Source organism: Seriola lalandi, unplaced genomic scaffold (genome assembly GCF_002814215.2).
Source record: "Seriola lalandi dorsalis isolate HSWRI2012SDOR001 ecotype SW California unplaced genomic scaffold, Sedor1 jcf7180002054425, whole genome shotgun sequence".
Classification (NCBI taxonomy): Eukaryota; Metazoa; Chordata; class Actinopteri; order Carangiformes; family Carangidae; genus Seriola; species Seriola lalandi.
The window spans coordinates 4067127-4091809 of record NW_019524978.1 but is presented as its reverse complement, the minus strand read 5'-3'; the positions used below and the strand labels follow the sequence as shown (position 1 = coordinate 4091809).

The window sequence follows — 24683 nt, the reverse complement described above, 5'->3', positions numbered from 1 at the left end:
TGATGCATACAACATCAGTCCACCTTCTTTGCGGGGTGTATCTTCTGAACCACTTCAGATACTCTGTGTGTGTGTGTGTGTGTGTGTGTGTGTGTGTGTGTGTGTGTGTGTGTGTGTGTTATGAGCTACTGGAGAAGGGCCAAAAATTTTAAACTCCAAATGACTGGTCAGATGGTTCTGGCCCTGTGCAATATAATGCAATCAAAGATGCCTTGACTTTATGAAGAGCCCAGTAGAATCGGGGCCAGTTTCCAAACAGAATAAATGATCCTCAGTAACTAGTTCCAATGGAAACACACGCACGCGCACACACACACACACACACACACACACACACATGAACCTGTTTTCACACCAAATCCTTTCTAATTTCACATTTCAATTTCCTGACAACAGACACAGATTCAAACAAATTCTGGGAGAAATTAGTTAGCAGGCAGAACTCCAAATGAAATGTATTTATCCCCTGACAACATTAAGCGCTGTGAGGCCTATTCTTCCCTCTCCAGACACTAAATTGTTTGACAAATGTTTTTGGGGCATTTGTGGGAGAATTTTGTGCTCCAGCTGCTTCAGTTTGGGGCTGTGTGTGCGAGGGAGAAAGATGGCGCTGGCCAAGCAACAATAATACTGGAGCTACCAACCTTTTCAATGTTTTGAAGCAGAGCCATGCAGCTTTCAAGCAAGAACCTCTGTGACCACACTGCATATTTCACTGAAATCCAAGCCACAAAAGGATGAGTCATTTCTGATGATTGAACCAAAGTCAAATAATTGTCCAAATATGAGCAAATAACATGCCACATTTCAGCCTTTTAATGTGTGCTTGATTTGAGTTTGTCAAATATCTGAATAGCCTCTTACGGTGTGTTAAAACAAAGACAAGCAGGAAGTCTAGCACAGGGCCATGCATTATTGTAAACTTTAGATGGGGACGAAAGCTACTGTAAGTAACTGTACTTCCTCTATGAGCTGAAAATCTCTTGACAAATATGCTGCACTTTCTCTGGTTCAATGACAGCTGTTGAATAATGGTCATTAGACATGGTCTCAGCCATATTGTCTTCCTGGCATGAAGTGCATGGGCATGCATGTGCCAATGGTAAGAACTGCTTATTATAAAGTATTGGAACAGTCCCATTCTCTGTAGTGTTCAATTCAAGTCCAAATACTCAAGGTCAGTTCAAATGGCTGAATACAAGGTGAGCTTAAAGTAGCAATGGCTACATCCAATCACTGTTGAGAGAGAGAGAGTTAGAGAGAGAGAGAGTTAGAGTTAGAGTTAGAGTTAGAGAGAGAGAGAGAGAGAGAGAGAGAGAGCGTTAGAGAAAGAGAGAGAGAGTTAGAGAGAGAGAGAGGACAGAGTGCATCCTGTCTTCTTCCAATGAGAGCAGCCTGCTGCGCGCAGCTTCGTTTCCGTGCAGCCCCGTCCCTCCCTCCCTGGCGATGATGTAATGTCATGAATATTGAAACAGGTTGCTTGGTGGTCGGGAGGCGCTAGAGTCAGCATCCCTTCTGCCTCCCCATCACCACCACCCTTCAGCATCCGACAAAAACAGCCAGCAAAGGTAAGAAATTCATTTGAAGCTTTCCAGGTGATAATCCCTTTTTCCTTAGCACACAGGCGTTTGTTTTCAGTTAATGTGACAAGTGTAACCGGTGCGAAGGACAAACGAGAGACTGTGGTCCACATTCTGTTCTCTACTGTCAGGCCTTCAAGGTGGGTTGATTTACTGTTGCTGCTTCTTGTTGTTTATATGTAGCCAGAAAACACTCCGGGCAGTAAAGGAGTCCACACTGAGCTGTTTCCTTGTTTAGTCTATTTTAAAATTCTCCATTGAATCAGCACAGAGTGAGAGAGTGTGGCTGTCGATTCTCCGCGATTCAAACCAAAGAGACAAAAGAGAGAATAAATAAACTGTGCCACCTGTGCAGTAGGTCAAAGAAATGTTTTGCCCGTCGCTTCGGACACTTTTATGGATGCAACCTGCCTCCATCCACAATGAGTCATCGGGCTTGTTGGAAATGAGGAGTTAGATGATGGCTGACAGGAAGCGGCTCTCTCACTACTCTTATAATCCTGGAAGTGGCTCATCTAGTATCAAGAGACTGGATCATCCTTTGTCTCTACTGGGCAGGTGGAAGATCAGATCAGAGGCCACTCAGAACCTGCTCACTGTCAACGGTACAAGCAGCGCGGTTTAATTGGCTGGCTGCTGCTTCAGGTTATACAGCCACCGACATTGGCTTCTCTCCCTCTCTCTCTCTCTCTCCCTCTCGCTCTCTCTCTCTCTCTCTCTCTCTCTAGTCCATTGCCCTCTGGGCAGCGCACATGACACTAATGTGGATTGTCTAATTGCCCGAGCTGCAGCTGATCTCAAACACATCTCATCAAACAGGTTCTGGATGGCCGACTGCATAATCACGTAGCCCTACCTGTCTGTGGGTGCTTTCCACTCCCACTAGCCTAATTACCCAAAAAGCTCCATGTAAAATGCGCGACGCCTCCTGGAGTCCATGTTTTATGGATAACCAGCCCATTCCCCATCTGTTTTCAGTAGGCTATATTCCAAGTGACAAACTTGGACTTTTTGGATGATAACCTTTTATTATTGAGAGATCATACCCATCTCTTATAGGCTTTAGGTTTGAAAAAGCAATTGTTTTCAAGCTACAGGGACACTGGTGAAGGGTATGGATGTTGCTGAGGATGAGCTGAGCCTTTGACACCATGATGAACCCATCCTCTGCCGACTCGTCTCGGCAGCCAGACAATAGCAGCCGAAAGCAGCAGCGGTCGTCGTCTCCGGCTGGGCTCAAAGACAGCGGATCTAAAGCTACACAGAAGGGCAGCAACTCGTCAAAGCTCATCACGTCAAAGCAGGGAGGAGGTGGTGGAGGAGGAGGGGGAGGGAGAAGCAGCCGAGGTCACTCTCCCGTTTCCACAGGCAGGGAGCGGCAGGCCGGAGGCGCTCCTGCCACCAAAGGCGCGGCTGCTGTCCAGGCTACTGGTGCTGAAAACCCAACCCAAAGCAGGCCCGCGGCGGCGGCGACACCAGAAGACACGCCCCGCCTTGCCGCCGATGCCCCCTCACCCTCCAGAGCAGATCCTAACCGCGTCGTCTCCGACCAGCCCTGCGCATCCAAATCCCCCAAACTGAGGAGCAAAAATCCGAGAGGAGGGGAGGCCGTTGCGGCGACGAGCGGCAACAAGAAGAGCTCCAAAGGCACAGTAGGCTGCGGGCCTGGTTTCTGGAAGGAGGGATGCTTGCAATCCGAGCTCATACAGTTTCACTTGAATAAGAGTTTGGGGAAGAAAGGGACAAAGATGCAGGCGAAATCAGCGTCTCCGCCCGCCTCAGAGCCGGAGCTGTCCCCCGAGCCCGACAGTCCACAGCCGGCTCCACAGCCAGACCAGAGACTGCAGGACGAGATAGAGAAGCTGGAGGATGAAAACGAGGATCTTAAGGTAAGCAGGTTACATATTACAAGTCTGACCAATTCAATTTCCTTATAGACTAATTAGAGCTTGCATATGTGAGCGTGCGCAATAGTCGCACCTGTTGTATTTGCATACATGCTGCACAATGACTGCTGCACATAGCTTCAGGTTTTGTTTCGAACAGGGTGTTTTTAAAAGGCTCTGACCAATTTCCCCACGGTGGGATTTAATTATTTTCATTATCCTCCGTGTTTTGTTAGACTGAAATCGAGGAGATGCGGGCAGAGATGGATGAGATGCGGGACACCTTCTATGAGGAGGACGCCTGCCAGCTGCAGGACATGCGCAGAGAGCTGGAGAGAGCCAACAAGAACTGCCGGATCCTCCAATACCGACTTAAGAAGGCCGAGAGGAAGAGGCTCCGGTTCACAGAAAGTGGCCAGGTGGATGGGGAGCTGCTCAGAAGTCTGGAGCAAGACCTGAAGGTAAGTCTGCGGAAGGCTGGGCATCATTCTGTTGTATTCTATATTCATGATAAATAACAACTTCTATCTCTCCTTCTGTCTGCGTCCCTCTCCCAGGTGGCCAAGGATGTGTCTGTGCGTCTGCACCATGAGCTGGAGAATGTGGAGGAGAAGAGGACAAAGACAGAGGAGGAGAATGAGAAGCTGAGGCAGCAGCTGATAGAAGTGGAGGTCACCAAGCAGGCCCTGCAGAACGAGCTGGAGAAAGCCAAAGAGGTGAGGGGTGGTGGTGTGCACTGGTTTGTGTCACCTCTCCGTGCCTGGGTGCTTGGATAGTGTAAATAGTTGTCTGAACCATTGCAAATGTTAGGTTTCTTTCTAAACTGTGTTTTTGAAAGCTACTGTGTTATTGTAGATGATTTTTTGTGAAGACTTAAGAGAGTTAAAATTGAATACAGCATATATACAGTCCGGTTGGAAAATCGAATTAGTTTAAAAGAGAAAATATTTCCCAAAGCCATAAATAATGCTGGTTAATCAGTGTCCACTACACCAGCAGAGTCAGTGAAGCGGCTCCCACCGTCCCGCCGCACAGTAACATAACAGATTTATGACTTATGATTTGTGAGTTGCTCAGTCTTACACACAAACAATAATCTACAAATACTAGTTTTGTGGGTGTTTTTTTTACTCACACTCAGAGCACCATGATCTGAGTTTGAACATTTTACCAGAAATGTTCTTGAGGGTGACATCAAGCGGTCCTGTTTTTCCATTACTGAGCCTTGAGTGTTCCATAAATCTGGATGATATCACTGGCTTCAGTGAGAAAACAGTGAGCTGCTGCTGCTGCTGATGTAACCACTGTTTTCCTGCAGCTCTCACTGAAGAGAAAAGGAAGTAAGGATGGACAGAAAGCAGAGAGAAAGACTCCACAGACCCCAGTCGAGGTGAGTCAGCATTTACCTTATTAGATTATAAAACTATTAGCTACAACAGAGATGGTTAATAATAAAAGTTGTTCTCCAATGCACTTTCCAAATTAAAAACAACATGGAATATGCAGAATGAAACATCAAAGAGTCATAATTTGAAGTGAGTGAAGGTAATATTAAAGAAAAACATGACCATCAGGTCATTACAATATATGACGAGGCAATTAAACATTTCTCAGTAATGTCAATTTTTAAACTACATTGTTAGTGTTGTCCATGTTCTTTTCAGCAAATAAATAAACTCTCTTCACTGTTCATAGGAAGAAAATGATGATCTGAAATGCCAACTAGCCTTCATCAAGGAGGAAGCCATCTTGATGAGGAAGAAGATGGCAAAGATCGACAAGGAAAAGGACCGACTGGAGCAGGAGCTGCAGAAGTACCGCTCCTTCTACGGGGACGTGGACAGCCCTCTGCCTAAAGGTGAGGCTGGGGGGCCTCCAACCACTCGCGAATCAGAGCTGAAGCTCCGCTTGCGCCTGGTGGAGGAGGAGGCGAATATCCTGGGGAGGAAGATTGTGGAGCTGGAGGTGGAGAACAGGGGACTGAAGGCAGAGCTGGACGACATGAGGGAGGACAGGTACTGTGAATTCAATCATCAGATTCTTGATGGTTAAAACAGTTTTTGTTTGAAATGTAGTCACAGTTGTTTTGGAAAGGAAAAGCATTTGGGAGAATAAAATCTGTCATTTGTGACAAGGAAAAAAGAAAAGAGGGGGCAAAAAAACTAAACTTGACTGTCATCAATGCGTTTCACCCTCCTCGTCTAGTATGGCGGCAGCAGGAGTGGACGGCTCTGGCACTGGAGGTCAACAGTGCAGGGAGCAGGGCGAGGCCCTGTCAGAGCTGAGGCAGCAGCTTCAGCTGGTGGAAGATGAGGCAGAACTTCTTCGCAGGAATTTAGCAGATGTGGAAGAAGAGAACAAAAAGGTAGGTCGTTTAGTTGCACTCAAAAAAGGCCGGATTTCCTCAACAGGCCCATTGCATTGGTGTCAATATCCAAAGACAAAACAACTGCACATACATTAATTGCTTCATTAAATATGATTGTACAGGAATAGTTTACTTTAGTTTCTCCATCTGGGACTGCTATCTAGCTTTCTGGCTTTCTGATATTATTAGGCAGCACAATGCTGCTGTAATTTCAGTGACGTAAGATGTCATTTTTAGGTGTCTCCTCTTTTCTGTGAATCTTTTGCTATTGTTAGTATCATCAATGACTTTCAGGCCTTTTATGAAAACGAGCTGTTATCTAAGCCTCACACAAGTGTGTGAACTAAACATGCACACAATACCAAACACAGATGGGAATAACATTCAGTTTTTTTCTTAAGGTGACAAATGAACTCAATAAACTGAAGTACAAGGCTGGATCCCATGAAGCTGGATCGAGACATGGAGGAGGTTGGTTTGTTTTTCATTTTCCACTGTCTTTCAATGTGCCATCGTTGCAGGAGATGGTACAACTGCACTGCAGAACAAGGAGTATCTTCTTCTCTTCTCTTTCAGCTTAATATATCAGTTTCATTAAGCCTCCAGGATCTGCACATTAAAGTCTCATTTACAGAAGTGTTCCACTTTTCATTGTTACCTTGTTTCAACCCCAGGAGGAGCTGACCCCGCTAAAGTGGAGGCCCTCCAGGAGGAGCTGAAAGCAGCGCGTCTGCAGATCAATGAACTGAGCGGCAAAGTCATGCAGCTCCAGTACGAGAACCGAGTGCTGCTCTCCAACATGCAGCGCTATGACCTGGCCTCCCACCTGGGCATCCGTGGCAGCCCGCGGGACAGTGACGCAGAGAGCGACGGAGGACGGGACGATGACACCCCCTCGGCCTCAGCTTCCTCCCCTCGCCTCCTCCCGCCCCACCGCAAGCGCGAGGGCCCTATTGGAGGGGAAAGTGACTCAGATGAGGTGAGGAACATCCGCTGCCTCACCCCGACACGCTCCCTTTACTCACCTGTGGACAGCCGTTTTTTAGCCAGAAGCCTGAAGGACCGACAGCAGATGATAGACATCCGCATAGAGGCGGAGAGGCTGGGTCGGACCATCGACAGGCTCATCGCTGACACCAGCACTATCATCGCTGAGGCCCGAGTATACGTCACCAACGGAGAGCTGTTTGCCAGGCTGGATGAGGATGAAGAAGGTGGCAGGTAATAAAGAAATCAAAAACAGCCCACCCTTCTTCGTAACTACAGTTATTTCAAGTGATCAGTTGTAGTGCAGTGGACTGTCGCTGTTTTGAGAAAACAGTTTGCATGATTTTTGGAATTATTAAATCATTAATTCAGACCAAACATTCTCTATCTGTGCTCACCAGGATCAGAGAGCATGAGCTGCTGTATCGCATCAACGCCCAGATGAAAGCCTTTAGGAAGGAGCTGCAGACCTTCATAGACCGGCTGGATGTCCCCAAGCAGGAGGATAAACAGGCAGAGGAGCCGCTGTCTGTAAGCTGATGCAAAAATATACAAATGGATTCTCCACACTTCAATGACTGATGATTAGTGATTTTTGTCTTGTCTAATATACGCTTATCTAACTTATCAATCTGCCTCTCACTTCCTCTTACCCCCTTTTTCATTATGTCATCCATCAAGATGTTTCAGCCCATTATTTTGCTGATCCTCATTCTTGTTCTGTTTTCCTCACTCTCTTATGCCACCATCTTTAAATTGGTATTCCTTTTCACCCTGTTCTTTGTTCTGTGAAGCACACACCCAGTATCATATTATGTTTTTCGTTATTTTTTATTTTTCTTATTTTTTGACTTATTCATTAATTTCAGTACTGTTATGTTGAACACATCACATGTCACAAGGTCACTCAAGGTACAGGACATTATCATTTTCCACGTATGACCCAAGCCACACATGTACTCAGATGCTTTCAGCGTTTACTGGAGAGGGAACACCGTGCAGCGACAGTGGAGTATTAGGTGAGTATGTCGTTAAATTGGATGTGAGTACTGAGCTCTTTGCAGACAATCTAAGTTCTAAATGCTACAGTCTCAAAGGCCCTACACACCCAGATAGGTGTTTTCACTTAGTGTGCTAAATTAGAGGCTTCTCAGGACTGTGTAGGTGTGTACCGACTGTGCTTGATTGACATCTGTCTCACTTTCCTGTTAGTTTATACTATTTTCACTCTTACTAGTGATTAGTTCAGTCCAGTTTCAATCTGCCCAATCTGATGTCTAATGAGCCACAATAACTGAAAACACCTGTGTGAGTGGGAAGGGCCTTTAAGTAGATTTAAAAATGTTACCATTGCAAGTGCTAAGAATCTGTAATATTGCTAACAGGTACAAATATCTAGTTAAAAAGCAGGTATTTGTGGCTTGTGCACCATATTCTTGTTTATTTATCAGGTGACGTTTTGAATGGCCAAAGGTCAAAATATTTACCCACTCAACCATTAACCTACTTTGTATTTATGAGGTTTTCACATGACAGCAGCAGTAAACAGGTCTGTGTGCATTGTAAATACTGTTTGTGTCATGACTGTTAGGGCAATGTACACACACTTAATAATAACACTGATACCCATACACACGGTCTGATATTGCAAGCATAGGGCCTATTTCTCTTGCAAGTTCTTCTTAGGCAATTAAACTGTCTGAGCCATGATAAGATGTCCGCATGTCAAATCATCCAGATGTCCATGGGAAATATGATAGGAGCAATGGCATTTTACCCACATTTGGATTTTGGTTGTGATACATTCAGAAGTGTGTAACATTGCCCTTGGGTGGGTCTTAAACTCAAGCCACAAATGTGCTGATGTTGGATCAGTTCAATAACCCAACGGATCTGACCACCAGGATGGAGGCGGAACCGGTCCACTTCTTTCATCCCACCGGTGGGATGTTTTACGTCACATATTAGGGCCAGCTGTGGATAGTGAGAGAGTCAGAGAGAGAGAGAGAAAGAAAAAGAGGGGTTTTATTCCCGTTAATGAATGCATCATTTCAGCTGTAGGCTGTCGCTCTCCAGTTGTTTTTAACTAAGCCAATGCATTCCGATCCAGACTACATTTCAGTTACTTTGCTGGTGCAAATGTGGGCTCTTGTGGCTGTTTTTGAAGGAGGACATTGATTGCAACATTCAGGATCATAAGAAGAGGTAAGGGTCTGTTATTCAGCCCAGTGGCACGTGCTTGGTAGTTTTCTGCGCTCGAGCTGAACATTTTTACTCAAACTGACACTAGAAAACCGCGAACATAACAAGTTTAGTGTAGAAAGCGAACTCGTGCGTGACTGTTCCTTAGCCTATACTTACGAATTACTGACGTTAGACAGGCTACTGTACAGGCTGAGTGGCAACGTGTTATCATCTCAAATCAAGATGAATAAAATCCCACCCCTCTTCGCTTTCCTCGTGACAGTCATTCCCATCCCGTGCTATGATCCATTGCTATGATAGCAGATGAGAAATGTCAGAAGGCTGGAAAAAGTCCTGCCACGGATGAGAAAAGATTAAATGTACACACACTCGCTTTTATTACTGGCAAGGTAAGGCAACTACTGTTTATTTTGCAAGACCATTACTGCGCCCAGGTCGTAATAAGTGGTTTGTTGTCTCTAAAATGAGTGACTGTTTGCACACAGCTGTTTTTGACTATAAGTTTACCACGGCGTGGATGTGCTAATTGATTTGTTGCCATGGATACAGCGCAAGGTGGTATCTTGCCACGTAATTAGAGCAACCCGGTGTTGATTAATGGATGTTGGTCCGCAGCCTTTCCGCTTCAGCTTTCTGGCTTTAGGAAAATAAACTCATGGTTACTAGGGAGGTAAAAATACTCCGCTGCTCTTACATCAGTGCGCTCCGTGATATTTTTGGGATCTTCTCCCATTCGCGTCGGAGTGGTTACTGGGTGTCTGTCTTTGCCAGCTCTGGATTGTCGCCTACGACGACTCTGTGCAGGGCAGGGACACGACACAGTGCGTCCTGGGGTTTGGATGCAAACATGTAAAAGGAAAGCAGCGCACGGGTGGAGCAGTGAGGAGGACAGCATGGGGGACTTTGGCACGAGGAACGACTTCTTGACCTTGTCTCTGTGAAGATATGGAAGGGACCAAAGCAGCGTCCTGTCCCGTCTCCTGTATGAGCACTGCGGTGACCGCCGTCCTGAGTGCTGCTGTGTGGCCGACAGGTGATTCGGCCGGGTTTGGATAATTGGCGCTTTCATTAGCCCATGCCACCGGCCACCAACTGAAAATCAGTTTGAACTAAAAGTATGCTGATCTGTGTCAAAAATTAATTCAGGTTATGCAGAAATGGATACATACAAAACAGCTTGGTCCACCATTTTCTAAAATTTTTAGCTGATAAAATTGTTTTTGTTATGATTTATTTTGATGCCCTCGAGAAATGTGGAGTGCGTTTATGAACGGCTCGGGGCTGCATGGTGGGGGCGGTGCTGGCGGGGGATACGTCCCGTCTCAGGGATGGGAGTTTGTGCCGTGCTCCAGGATGGATAGGGCAGATAGAGGTAGGGGCAAAACCCGCAGTCCGCTGAGAAGGATCTCCTCTCCGCCCACCGTCTTCAGTCAAATCTACGAGTCCCAGTTCGGTGCTTCACCGGGTGGAGGAGAAGGTGAACCAGGGACACAGCTTGAGATCCTAAGGGGACAAATGTGGCCGGGTCCCGAAGCCCAGCCGCAGCAGCAAACACATCACACACGGCTTAAAAAGAAATTTGAGGATTTGAAAAAGCGACACGTACAGGACAAGGAAGAGTGGATGCGTGAGAAGGAGTCATTGTTGAGAGAAGTGGCTGACATACAAGTAATTGGAACTATTTACCACCCCTGTGAAAGCTATATATATAGATTTGTGTGGGGCACGAGTTCGTCCATGGTTCTCAAAGCATGTAGCCTAATCTTTTTTTCTGTACTAATTATGTTGGTATATGGGAAACTGGAGTTTGTCAATCGCACTCAATAATAATAATAATAGCACGACATTAATCAGTGCTTTAAATGAAAAATTTGTTAATTTGATACTCAAGCACCAATTTTATTCCTTCTTAGTTCATCAGTGATTGTTTTAGTTACATAGTTGGAAGTGCAATGCTATAGCCTAACTTCTGTTTGGGAAAGCAGACACAATTCATCTGGCTTATTTGGCTGACAAGACTGCTGGCAACTGTGTTTCCATGCAGGGAGGGGAGAACAGGAGGATTCTGCTGGACCTGAAGACGGTTTTGGAGGAAGTGCAGGCAGAGGTGAAGAGAGAGGAGGAGAAGAGGAGTGAGCTCCAGCTGCAGTACACCAGAGACAGATGTGCCTGGGAACTGGAGAAGGCTGAGCTCAAATGCAGGATTGCACAGGTAGGTGAGGGATGACAACAAAGGATGTTTGGGGCTTTAGGTAGGGTTTGTTTGTGTGTGAGTTAGTAGAGCAATGTATGCATTACTTTATATATAGTTCTTCGTGTGTGCAGGTGCATGCTCAGTATGAGCTCAGTTATCCAACAACAAAGAGAAATCTAACTACTGTACTGCACATAAAGGATGTTTCATTTTAATAGTTTCTCTATAGCTTATATCACATTTGTATATTTTCTCATGTCTTTGTATATCTGGCTTACAGTTTGGTGTAAATTGGGCATACCACGTTTGCCACCCACATGGCAGGGTGATAAGTCAACCTGGCATCCATCCAACTCAAGCCTCAGCTTAGACAAAAGATTTGCACCGAGGAGACAAACTCAGTTATCCCCGCTCAGCCAGACATAGACACCCAGCTTGGCTTTTAACAGCTTTCTCTCAACAGATGAAACGTTAACCTATTTTTTACCATGGGCAGCTACTGTGAAGTGTTTCTTGAAATGGGGAGAAAATACAAGGTTAAGTGTGCATACCAGTGCCATGCTGTATCAGGCATTGCACAGATCACTTGAAGCACCGTGCATAGTTATTCTTCAAAGCAATGTGGCTTTTAGGGATTTAGCTTTTTTTTTTCTGGTTATATCAGAGGATGGATTTATTTGGTTGGCCTAGACTAGAAAAGTCTAATCAGACTTGTTCACTGTTGAGTTTAAAAAAAGAGAAAAGTTTTGATTCTGTGAACTTTGTTCAGAGTTGGCGTTGTCTGTGCGCTGACTCTAGTTTTTCTGTGATGTTGTGGTGACAGTATCTTTATTTGCCAGTTGAACCTCATATGATTCCTATCACAGACTTAAAACTGATTGGTCACGCATTCACTCATCGCACACAGCTCTCGCTTCTAGCTACTAAAAAAAATCAATGACTGAAGTGATGAAGCTCAAGAATTCCACAACATGGTGCTGGAAATGAACAAGGTGGTGCAATGATGCTGAAAAGCAGTTGGACAAGACTACTGATGACACAGAAATGCAACACAGTAACATGGCGTTACCAGATCACACACTTGTACAATACTGTAGACGACCATAATATAATTCCCTCTGTGTGAGTAGATGGCACAATGTTACTGTTCAGCTCTTCTCTTTTTGTCCTGCTGGCTCTGTGCCTTCTCACAGTGTGGTTGACGGAGAGTCTTATAAAAGCAGACGTTTACTGTTCTGCTTTGTGTTTTGAAAAGCCCAGTGAAGCAGTGGGAGACAAGGCTTGATGTACTGCAGGAGGTTATACCATGATGCCACATACACACACACACTGATGAATGCCAAGATGCTGATGTACATGTGAGACATCTGTGTTAGAGACAGTCGAGTTTGGAGAATCATGGAGATCAGGATGCTTTGTTTGGGACAGGAGAGGTGTCTCAATGTCTCTTTTTTTATATACATTGGGGTCCAAAAGTCTGATCCCATGTGTGTCCCATTCCCTTCCATGGGAAAGTGGTCTCAAACTCATGGAAGTCTATCTTTGTCTACGTGTGTGTGAATATTCAAAATGTACAGTAATTTTGAATGGAGCGCGTAGACAGTTTATATTAATTTAGCAAAATGACTTGGAGTAAAGCCACAGTGGGTGGGGTTAGCTCCATTGTAAAAGTTGTTTTGTCCTGATGCCACATCCTGCCATAGTTTATACTTCTGGGTACATGTTTACCAAGTGCTAATCTGAGGCTACTCATGAGGTTCAAAATACATCAAGTCAAGTTTTCTGAAATCATTTACAGCTCTGTAATCAAATGGCTAATTTATAGACTTCAACCTGCCCTCATGTTGCAGTTTAAAGTAAATGTGTCTATTTGTTCAAGAAAGTAGTATTACATGTAATTTGGGTGTCGATTTTAGACCAGATTGCTGAAGTCATACTTTTTACAATCCATGTAATTCACAATTTTTAAAGCTAGATTTTGACAGAACATTAAAACAGTAGCCTGATAAGCAGACTGAATTGTCATTTTGTTTCACCTCACTTTAATTATATATTAATTGCTGAACAAATCAGATGTTTGTGGTGATTCAGAGGTTTGGAAACAGCATAAAAAATAGACAAGAATGCATGCAATTCAGTGGAAGGCGGTCAGCAGAGCTGAGTGCGTGTAACTCCATATCATTTTGAAGTGACATGTGAACAATTTCAACATGGGTGAGAAACTCCTCTGTCATTTTCCACATGTTGGCTTCACTGTACCAGTGCAGAGGAGAGCTCATTTTTAGCTCAGGCAGAGTGAAAACAGGGGGTGCTGAAGAGGTAGAAGGTAACTGTAAGGGCAGTTTGAATGCTGACAAAGATGTCTATCCAGAATAGCTCTGAGCTGAAAAGTATTTGTAAAATTAGCAGGTATGCCTGAGAAGAGCCCTTTGATGCAATCAAGTGAATTTGCGATACAGTCTGAGAGCTACACTGAACTATTCTGGCAGTTTTCTGTAATAAACTTATTATTCCATTGCTATTGCCTTTGTTTGTTCATTAATGCACTTTGATGAGAGACTTTGAGCACAGTAGCACACAGTCAGAGTGAGGGACAGAATACTGCAGAGGATTATCCAAACAGCCAAGTGTATTCAAACCTGGAGTTGGTGAATCGGTGGTGGTAGTCAAAAGAAGTGGTGTGTACTTAAGGAAATGGGTCCACTGAGTTGGAATTTTGAAGTTGTTTTTTATGCGAAACTGTGAGTGAAATAGCATTTGCTTCTCTTCCTGATGAAGTCCTCAATATCCCTTTTTAACCAAGAGAGTCTGTTTAAATCCACAGACTGAACTGCTACATTTATAAATTGAATTTAATGTATAAAGTGTCCATGCCTTACTTATTTTTCCATATTGTTTTAGCTGTGGTTAGCAGTTAGTTTACATCCATTTGTTGGTCATTTGATTCTTCGAGAAACTGGAGCTGTGTATCACAAACAGTATAGCCAAACAATTGCATCATTTTGACTTTGCCTTGGTTGGAACTGTATGTCATACATTTGCTATACCAGATACCAGATTATAGGCTCTAATTAAAGTGATTCTATAAAGCATCAGCATAGCTTGTCAACAGTTGCATGCTTGTTTTATTCTCGATTTCATTGACACCCCATTTTCCACAGTAGGCTGTGAATGTAACTACTGTAAGGTGTTTCCACATCCTCTTTGGTCACGTCTACCACCAAATACCAAGCAAGCATCCAAGGTCCCAGGCAGAGGTTTTAGTCTGGATATTTCCAGGCATATTTCTCTGCATGCCACTGATTTATGAAAGTTGCTGGCAGCTAGGAGACATCTCACTCTGCCTTAGCAGCCAACTTCCCCTCCTCCCTTTACCTCATCTCTCCACCTCCCCTAGGAATGTGACATTGTACAAGGCTGTGTGTCCGCTATTTATAGTGGGTCACCGTGGTGACACAGTCACCTTTATATACCCTGTGCCATACGGTGGCAGCCAGGGTAATCAAGAGTAGCTTGAGATGGCTCCCTGAGACTGATTTTAAGTCGTGTCTGTGTGCATGAGTGTGTATTCCCTGAGCTGGCTGTGATGCTGTGAACCTGTGTCCCTGTTTGCATGTTCAGTTCCTCCAGAACTCCCTTTAAACAGATGGCTTGGCTTTGCTGTTTTTAATCAATAAAAACGTCTTCAGCTCTTTTATTTTGACTCCAACCATCTTGTTTTTGCACTTTCACTATTTGTTTGCATTTGGATGTTTAAATAGACTGTGGACAGCACCCATCATCATCCATCTGTAATTGTGGAGAACTTTGAGAAGAGCCACAGGCAGACAGAAAGGGTTGACCTGTTTTCCTACACCATAATTTCTTGACCCCAGGCCACAGGCAGAAATAGCACCATGGCCGAGGCTTGTAAGAAGGCACACTCTGGCATGCTTGTGCTGCATTCTCTCCCTCTTTCTAACATACGCTCCATGCACACATGCATACTCACACACACATACACATGCACACACACGCACACACACTGAGACACAAGCATATATGCACATGCACAGGCGTTGTCTTGGGCTCTTTACAGTTCCAAAGCCCCCCCCCCCCCCCCCCCCCCCCAGTTTTTATGAGAACAGAAATGTTCATATTTACCACTGAATGCACAGATCTATGTAAAACACACCCTTATTCTTAAGTACTTTGAAAGAGGATATTCTCTACATCAAAGAATTTCCTTTGTAGAGGACATATCAGATTATCTAGAGACTACCAAGACTTAAATCTTTGATGTTATCAAATTTGGTCAGTTTCTAAGCTTCTTTTTTTAACAGTGAACTCTGGAGTCTGACTTTGTAGTAGAATCATTTCTTTTCATTCTAAATAAACTGATATTGTGTTTTTGGCTCAAGGTTTTGGTGCTAAAACAGTGAAATTCCCAGGGGAAATGCCCAGGGTATTTCAGTGAAAAAGGTCTTTGAACTCATTAATATTGTCAGTAAAACAAAAATGTCCAGTTGAATATAATACAGCTGGCATTTTTATAATGTCTCTGTTGAAAGGAATAAGAGGTTTAGCCTAAATTATGTTATGAGAGCCTCTTTGTATTAATCGATGTTTCTCTAAAAACTGGTGCACCAGAGTATCATCTGCCTGAGACCAGATGAGACCACATGCATCCTCTGCAGACATATTTTGCTGTGCTTGAATCTGCCATATCCTGCACTGTATCCTGTTAGTTAGTGAAGTACCACAGAAAAGAGACCTGACCTCTGAACCTATGATCTGTGTGTGTGAGTTCTTACAGGATATTTTAATCTTTCACTCTTGTCTCCTCTCTCCCTCTTCCCTTCTCTGAACCCACTCACACTCGTCCCCATGGTGCATTATTCCCCCACTTCCTCCACCTTCTCTTCCTGCCACTCCTTCATTCTCTTAATTCCACTGTTAACTGTCTCTCACTCCTACCTTTCTTGCCGGCATCTGGCTCTCATCCTCTTTTTCTGCAACTGCAATCTATCCTTTATCAACACTGACTGTTTCCTCCACTGCCTTTCCCACTCTTTCCCTTCCCTGCTCCCTTTTTTCTCCTCCTCTGTGTTCTCTGCTTGCGCTGTCTGTTTCTTTCTCTCCAGTTGGAGGCTAGAGAGGGTTCTGGGTTGGTGAGTGGAGGGGTCCAGTCAGCAGCAGGTCCTGGCTCTGTGGCGTTACAGAGCACTCGAGACGAGCGCGGTGAGTCCCCATCCCTCCGCTGGGACAGGGAAGAGCAGCGAAGGCTCCTGGCAGACACACACTCAACAGCCATGGACCTGCGCTATCGCCTGGAGCACAATGAGAGGGACTGGTTAAAGGAGAAAGCCGAGCTGCTGGAGAGGTTTGACGTGGAGAGGAGGGAGTGGGAGAGCCAGTTGAAAGATATGCAGAGGAAAATAGAAGAGGTAAGTTGTGTGGTTGAATGAGAATATATCTGCATTTTGTCAAGGTTTGATGATTTGGTTTGTGTTTACGGTTCAATTTATGTTGGATTTGGTAAAAGTAAACCACACAAATTACTAAAGAAAACCTCCAAAAGTATGTAAAACACATTCCAGACTTTTCCATATTTTTAGGTCCTATGCATATTTAACTGTTCAATCAATCTTAGGACGTTTTCCTACCTTGTGTATGATATACGGTGTCCTGTGCACTAAGTGTGTTGCATTTCCCTCCTACACATCCTGTTCAACCATAAACACTGTCAAAACAATACCCCTGATCAGCACAGCTGCAGAGTACGAGGAAAAGAAGGAGTGGAAGGAAGAGGGCAAGAGTTCTGCTGCTATTATATGACCTCTGGTCAATGAGACAGATGCAGTGATTAATACAGTCTGTGTCTTAATCATCACTGGAGTGGACTTTCACTTTGGTGAACGGTTAGAATAGTAGTAATCATAGTACATAGAAACAATTGGTTTCTCAAGAGGTATCATTTACATTTACATGATAATCTACATGACAGTGAATCTTCTTGCCTTAGTTAACAGTAAATCATTTTGGGTTTTGAGTTGTTGTTGTTTGGACAAAACATTTTATAGACCAAACATTAAACCGATTCATTGACCAAGGATTTAGCAGATTTACTTATAATAAAAAATTAGTTTCAAGCCTAATGGGAACTTTTGCAGCTGGCTGGGTTAAAATGGGGGATAAACTGTAACAGGACACACAGGGAAGTAATTCAGAGCAGATTGATGAGCCTAAGGGAGGGACAAAGGTAAAGAAAGACAGTTTAGCATGGGTGGTGACAAAGCCCCAGTTTATCAGCAGATCAAAATCTGACACGCCCAGAAGAGCAGATAAATGTTTTTATTGAAGGAAGCCATACACAAGTAGTTGGACAGAGTGCGAAGGCACTGAAACAATTTGCTATGAAAAGAACATGTGGCTCTCATTTGCCCCTTAGAGACCAGAAAATGAGAGAGGAAAACAGCAGAGGAATAAAGCAGGCTACAAGGCAGAAGTCCCATCTAGACATTGCGTGATGGGAAGGGAGCCCAGTCAACATGAAATAGTTACTATTTTGAGAGTCTATGGTAGCAGGCCAGAGGTTATCCAATTTTATGTGAAAGAATTCTTGGATGTTTTTTTTAAATCCTCTTTGGTCTAAATATGCTCACAAGATTTGTTGCTAAGAAATCTTGCCTGACTTCTCATCATCCCATATTAGTTTTTGATTATGCAGGAGTAGTAGCTGCAGGATAGTGCCATTAGTATAATCAAATGATGCCATTTACATTCTTTATATTGTTTGAGCTTTTCATGCTTGACTCATATATATCCTCTCATTCTAAGCATCCAGTAAAAGTAAAAGTCATTACAGTCATCATGTAGGCTCTTGTCTCAAAATCTAAGCCTCTTTGAAAACATTACTTTGACTAAGATGTACCTTTGTGATCTCATAGATTAAAGAATAATATCACTGATAAATGTCACTATTTAAGTAAAAAGTTTTTTTGTTCATATTTGGCATATTTGACTGATACTTTATTTAATGTAATATTGATTTTGATCAATTAATCCAGAATCTAATCTCCAACTGCACCTTTAAAAGGAAACATTTTAAAAACAAAGGGCAGTGTTTGCTTCATTCATTGTAAGACTGTTGCTGTATAGCTGAAAAAAAAAGATGACCTCTATTTTTTCTTCCCATTACCAGCTGTACTGTGAAGTGAGGGCCAAGCGAGAGGGGACCGGACCGGACAGTGGGAGGCAGGACGATGATGATGTTATGCATAGGCTCAGTATACGTTGCACCAGCACAGGCTCCAGTCTGCTCAGTGATAACTCCCGCTCTGAGCCGCTCAGCAGCAGCAGTCAGTCAGAACCAAGCAGACAACTACCATTTCCTGGCTTTGGTCGCAACAGAAACATCACTGGTGGTGGTTGTAGTGGTGGAGATAGTGACCAGCCTACGTGCTTCCCAGCTGACAGCCTCTGTGAATTTAATGTTGGTGGTCAGTTTACTCAGAATGACCATTCACAACCTGTGCTGGTGGATGAACTGAGATCCAGAGGCACTTGGCAGCAGGACTGTGTTGATGATAGCAGGGACGCTGTGGATACAACAGAGCTGGATGATATTTTTCTAGCAGCTCCACAGAAAAGTGCCTCTAAAGGGAATGAAAACAACTTCCATGTTAGGCCACAAGAAAGTCCTGTTTGGTCAGAGCTGAGTTATGGCAGTGACAAGAAGAACACCACTGCACTCAATGCCGTAAGAGTTTTAAACAATTTTCATATTTGATAAAAGCACTACATTTACATGCAACACAGACACATGGTGTGGTTATCATCGCTTGCTTTGTCCTTACTTCTTTGCTCTGCTGTCTTACACTTGTTGTTTGATCATCAGTGTTCTTGTACTTGCCTTTGCATTCCTTAGTTTGTTTGAAGAGAGAATCCTCGTGACCCACCATTTCTTTTTTACAGTTCCTCAGCAATGTCCAGCATCCTATCCAGCACGTGTCTTTGTATCTCTGTCTCCCCTTCTCTGTGTCTCAGGCTCTGAAGGAGATAGCACGTGTAAGCGAGGAGCTTTGTAGCTACCAGGATGAGATCAGGAAGAAGAGCGGAGATAAGAGGTAAATAAATCCTCACTGCTATGTTAACTTCCTGGCACCAATATGGAACTATGATAATCACTACCTGCTGAGTCTTGATGGGCTTATGTACATAATCTCAATACCACGTTTTTATTTCAGTGCAATAGATCTTTTGTTAACATGTGTCTCTGGAAAAATTGCCTCAAATGAAATTAGTCATAAGATGTAAATATTACATAGATTGATTTTGAAAATCATATTTTAAGTGAATGGAGTAATTAAAGTGGACAACAATAACATTTTACTGTTTAATTCCTTTCAGGAATCGATCTGAATCCCAGTGCCTAACTGAGGAGGTGAATGAACCTCTCTGTGACCTCAGCCAGATCTACGATGACCTCCGGGCGTTGGAAAGGGAAAACTGGATCACCTTGTCACCAGATAACACCTGGCAGGCCAACAGAGCTCCAAGTGAATCCTGGAGAACAAGTGCTGTTGAGCCGGACAGCTACAGAGACACACAGACAAGCCCTGGAGTACTCTCTGAGATAGATGCAGCAGCTCCACCCATCCCTCCTCGCTCCTCCTCCTGGAATATGAACAGCCCTACCCATCCAGACACAGAACTCCACATCCCAGAATCCCCCATGACGACAGTGAGGAAATGCCATAGCCCCTGTGTTTTAGTGGACAAAAAGTGTAGCAGCCCCTCCATCGTCCGGAAGTTTGGGGCCATGCTACAAGAAAATGAAGGAAAAGTTTTAATAGACGGTGTGGTAGCATCATGCTCTGTACCTGCTAACTCTCACTGTAATATGGGCTGCTGCCACAGCCGCTGGTCCTGTGATGCAAGCAAGTTCAGTAACAGTAAGTTGTCTGCATATGGGACAGTACAGAAAAGCGTCTCTGAAGTCAACATACTGAGTGCTGGGAAAGACTTGCGCTCAGATAACTTAAATAACCCTGAGCTACAAATGCCTCCACTCGTCAAAGAATTATCTGTAGATTTGCTCTTGTCCTCTCTGGAAATACCACCTGCCAGCTCCAATCTCCAGGGCTCTAGGAGAAACATAATGCTGGAACAAAAAACAGCTGAGTTCAATAGAACTTTGTTTCAAGCTGAGATGGGCCGTGGTGTAGAGGAACAAGACAGCTTTACTGCAACAGATGCCTCCTCTCTGGGTTGCCAGCCAGTCCTTACAACACCAGAAGAGGTTTTACCTCCCAGGGAGACCAAATTTCAGCCACATTGTACTGATGTCGCCACTGGTGTTATGGGTGTGCATCCCGAAGTCACTCTCTCCACTTCGGATTCCACAATTCAGAACCTCGAGGTCCAACCAAGGCGAATGAGATGTGGTTTTGAAGGTCAAGAGGTCAGAATAAAGCAAGAAATCCCTTGTGACCTTTCACCTGAACAGTCACAGGTTGGACTCAGGGAAGCTACCACAATAACCTCTCTGAGTCCTGCATGCCGTTCTGAGGTCAAGCACAAAGTTCAAACAGCAGGCAGTCCTTCCAGGAAAACACAACACAAAGCAGCCACAGAGGCTCTTTTTTCTGAGCCTGTCTTGCCTGCAAATAGCCAGCCAGCTCAGAATGTGGAGGTTTCCAGCTCTAAGAATGAGAATCCACAAGGAGCAAAGCCTCAGCCAGCCAGAGTGGGTGTCTCACTCCAGCAACCGCCTGCAGAGAACAAACAAAGACAGATGACACAGCCAGGGCACCAGGCACAGCCAAGGCATGTGTCTGTACCTCCTTCCCAGTCTGACTCCTCCAGACATGGGCCTCGAATGATGAATGACCATCCCTGGAAGCCCCTCACTCTGGCTGCATACCCACGGCCTGAAGGGTCCAGGTCCAACTACGGGGCAGTGGAGAGGATTCTGAAGAATTATGAGAGTGCAGCTCGGGCTCAGCAAAGCCAGAGCCAGCAGAGCGAGACGACTTCAAGTCCTCACCTTAGTGTCAGGCAGGAGGAGAACATCACAGAACTGGACATGCTGGACATGGACCCTCTGCCCTTACCCCCTACTCTGAGACACACACAGACTTCACACACCTCAAGGACACACACCACACATGCACAGCTCAGCCACACTGCCATGGGCGTGAAAGAGATACAGCTTATAGTGCAGGTGGGTAGAGTCTCAGATGAACAGTCTGTTATTCACACTTTCACATATAAGCACCCTCCTTGCCATGCAGCAGGTGTGCTTTTCACTGTACTGATGATAACTTCAGAGGCACCCTGTTGGAAGGAAATGTGTCAGTTGTATTTTGTTTTGACGAAAATATAAATCAAACTATATTTCCAAGGCCAATTACACCAGTGGACCTGGACGAACTTGCACATTTCGTTCTGTTCCACTACGCTATGAAATACTAAGCAATTGCCCTTGACTGAGGACAGCTCCGGTGGGAATGTTGTTTATTTCTGGTATGTGCTAAGAGACAGAAGCAGGCCAAAGCCTCCATTATAATCTGGGCATCTGGGCCATTCCATTGCTTAAAGGCTCCGAACAAAAGGAACTGGCAGTGTGGTATATAAAGCATTTAAACTTGGCAGGAGGTGTATCACCCTCACCAACTTGTCTTTTATCTTTCAGTCCTTCCATGGGGCCTCGTAGTGGAAGTGTTTTTCTGGCCTTTGTGTTGTAATTACAGAAGTATCTGTAAGAAGCCAGCTGACTAAATGCCCTTGTCGAACCGTGGAAATGAGAAAGCTGAAGTGATTACACTGCTTTAAAGTCATGCAAATGTTAAGGAAATTGTGGGAGCGATTATCAAGCCAATTTTATTTGACCTCATGAAAAGAATGTCATTACAAGCACCACATTAGTTTAGCCTCAATCGGGGAGCACTGTCCAAAATAAAATGTGATGATTGTGAGGTGCTGGTAAGTGGCAGCAGAACTGCAGCACGTGTAAGGTATTTCAGTTCAGATGCTTTCCTCTAGACCAAAAAGGAATGGGATCTACTTGTGTGATCTTTTCACATGAGTGTGCTGGATTCATTAATGTTCCTGTTTGAAATATGCCTGTTGTTTTCCCTAGGATCAAGAAGACTACAGATGGAGCACGTGACAAAATGTAAAGTATCTGTGTGTGTGAATTTGATTGTTGACAGGACGGTGTGATAATCCTAAATGTTAATTCATTTGTTTCTCCACAGGAAAACGAAGAGTCTTGTGTCTCCTCTTCCTCCGTCCAGAAGAACTTCTCGAGGCCTGCCCGTCCAGCCAACCGCCGCCTCCCCTCCCGATGGGCCAGCCGCTCCCCCACTTCTTCCTCCTCCACCTCTTCGTCTCCCTCTACCACCCCCGTCATGCCGCCGTCCTTCTCCCTCCAGAAACACACTTCCTCCTTTACCTTCTCACATGCCTTTCACATAGAGACTGTCATCATTTGATCTCCACCCCACCGTGTGTTTGAACCAACCAGAAGCCTTCAGTGATAACCTCTGAACTTTCTCTTTACATCAGTACTGTTGTATATATCAAACCCAGACTGCTTCTCCACACCCACAGACTCAGAAGTGTACTTTAGTCGTGAGTTCACGAACTCACCTTTAGAATGTATATGGCATCCAGAGGAGCCTAACTGACCAAGGAGAGCAAGTAAAGGACTTGAAGCAGCTTGAGTTATTCAGCAGTATGCTCTTGATTAACCTGCCAGGCATCAAGCACAGCCTCAGAGGACAGTCAGAACATCACTTTCCAAAGGAACAGTCACATCCAGTGTGTCATTCATTCATGCCAACCATCTGAATGGATATCCTTTGCTCAGGTCTAGATTCTAGCCTTGAATAGTGTAGCCTTGCAGATTTACCAACAACAGACCCATATTCAAATCATCAACAGACTGAAATACAGAACGATGTATTTAATATGTACTGTGTTTTGTATTTCATGTGCAACATGTTTTGTGTGCTTTTTGCACAAAATATGACGTGACGTATACAATATGCAGCATCATGTTGGTTTCAGAGATAAAGGCAGCGGAGAAGATTTCCCCTGGCATCACTCTGTGTGCTGATAAAGCAGTGTTGGTTTTCTGCCTTCTTGAATATTACCTACAGTACATGCCTGGACTGTACCTTGCCTGTGACTAAAACATTTTCCTTTATTCTCATGACTGGCTTTATATGTTTCATGATTAAGCAAAAACAGCATTTACTTGATATCAACAGATAGATTAAAATGTGAGTTCCTTTTTTATAACTTTGTACCAAAGGCTGGTTTCTTTATATGCATTTTCCTGATTTGAAAAGTAAATGCATTGTTTGTAAAGACATTTGTGTTGGCTGTCCCATAGCTGATGTTTTCTGATCGAAATGTATGTTAAACGTCACTCATGAGAGCCTGCTTTTGTGCATAACATAAGTAATGCTTATAAAAAATACTGAAAAGCCTTTTTTCTACTTTTACTAATTCTGAATGGTCACTGATCAGGACACTCAGCCGAGTAGTATAGTTTTTTTTTTTTTGGGTCAAAGTGGTGAATCATATCATGATGAAAGTGATGCCTTTGCTGTTCTTTTTGTGTAATAAACATAAGAACTTGACCAGTCCTCTTCTTTTCACATCCCACACAAGTATCTACATTTGTATTAGACACAGTAACTGTGATTTGGTCTCACTGTGCAGCTTTAACTGATTTATTTGTCAAATAATTCTCTCACACTTTTAAAATGTTTTTATAGGCAGCTTAAACCCATTTGTGAAGTGTGACTGAAAGCCCTATTACAACATAACACGTTGTAAAGAGAATATTATTAAGTGGTATTTCAAAAGTTAAGAAGCCCTGTAGACAAACATCTTATTTCATCTGTATCTTGTATTTTTTTTTTTCCAATTAGCTCCAACAATTTAGTTCATGAGCTACAACCTAAGCCAACCACTGTGCAGTTTTCAAGCCCCACTGCAGGACTCTTTAGCCTGCAGAAGCAGCAATAATTTAATAAGTTCTGAACATCAGTTAAATGCTGCACATAAATATTTCTGTGACTGCTTGAAGAGGACTCCTAGGCGAACGTTCAACTCAGAGATGAAGCACCAGAACCGAATGACTGTCTGGCTCCTTCAATCTTGGTGGCTGACATCTCTGGTGACACTGATCTCTTCCTCTGAGTGATGACTGCAGAGCTGCGGGACAGCAGCAGAGGAACCATTCATCTCTGTGATAGTGTGAGTGTGTGTCTCTGTGCTTTTATGTTTGTGGACAGTATGTATGTATTCCTCCATAAATGTTTTATTCATTCTTCTATCTAAATGTTTGATTTTGTTTATGTCACATGGTGTAATGAGCAACATTTTACTATGTTTCTACAAAATGAAAATATCTGTATTATTTTGTAATTTTATGCCACTATCTGATAAATGAATCAGTTTTG

The 24683-nt window shown here is 43.9% G+C and overlaps 2 protein-coding genes across 4 annotated transcripts; both read left to right on the top strand.

Annotated features, from left to right (window-relative positions):
• Positions 1-1492: 1492 nt before the first annotated feature.
• mtcl3 (MTCL family member 3) lies at positions 1493-7837 on the top strand. Its single transcript, XM_023410573.2, has 11 exons — positions 1493-1568; positions 2672-3469; positions 3703-3927; positions 4024-4182; positions 4785-4856; positions 5162-5481; positions 5672-5831; positions 6236-6305; positions 6509-7055; positions 7223-7352; positions 7503-7837. Exons 2-11 carry the CDS (start codon positions 2732-2734, stop codon positions 7611-7613), a joined length of 2532 nt encoding a protein of 843 aa, XP_023266341.1. The 5' UTR covers positions 1493-1568; positions 2672-2731; the 3' UTR covers positions 7614-7837.
• Positions 7838-10065: 2228 nt separating this feature from the next.
• On the top strand, positions 10066-23855 carry mtcl3a (MTCL family member 3a). 3 transcript variants are annotated; one of them, XM_087175210.1, is made up of 8 exons: positions 10066-10694; positions 11071-11238; positions 16344-16646; positions 18404-18961; positions 19177-19328; positions 19612-21427; positions 22346-22381; positions 22464-22554. In XM_087175210.1, the coding sequence occupies exons 1-7, from the start codon at positions 10278-10280 to the stop codon at positions 22373-22375; spliced, it is 3444 nt and encodes a 1147-aa protein (XP_087031336.1). In that variant the 5' UTR covers positions 10066-10277; the 3' UTR covers positions 22376-22381; positions 22464-22554. The 3 variants fall into 3 exon arrangements, with proteins under 3 accessions (XP_087031336.1, XP_023266339.1, XP_087031335.1); XM_023410571.2 differs by lacking the exon at positions 22346-22381 and having other exon boundaries at positions 19249-19328; positions 22464-23855; XM_087175209.1 differs by lacking the exon at positions 22346-22381 and having other exon boundaries at positions 22464-23855.
• Positions 23856-24683: the final 828 nt, after the last annotated feature.

Coding starts and splice junctions, on each gene's coding strand:
- mtcl3 (XM_023410573.2), top strand. CDS start 2,732: ATGATGAACCCATCCTCTGCCGACTCGTCTCGGCAGCCAGACAATAGC. Junction 4,857..5,161: donor CTCCACAGACCCCAGTCGAG/GTGAGTCAGCAT, acceptor CACTGTTCATAG/GAAGAAAATGATGATCTGAA. Junction 7,056..7,222: donor GAGGATGAAGAAGGTGGCAG/GTAATAAAGAAA, acceptor TGTGCTCACCAG/GATCAGAGAGCATGAGCTGC.
- mtcl3a (XM_087175209.1), top strand. CDS start 10,278: ATGTGGAGTGCGTTTATGAACGGCTCGGGGCTGCATGGTGGGGGCGGT. Junction 10,695..11,070: donor GAGAAGTGGCTGACATACAA/GTAATTGGAACT, acceptor GTTTCCATGCAG/GGAGGGGAGAACAGGAGGAT. Junction 16,647..18,403: donor TGCAGAGGAAAATAGAAGAG/GTAAGTTGTGTG, acceptor TCCCATTACCAG/CTGTACTGTGAAGTGAGGGC.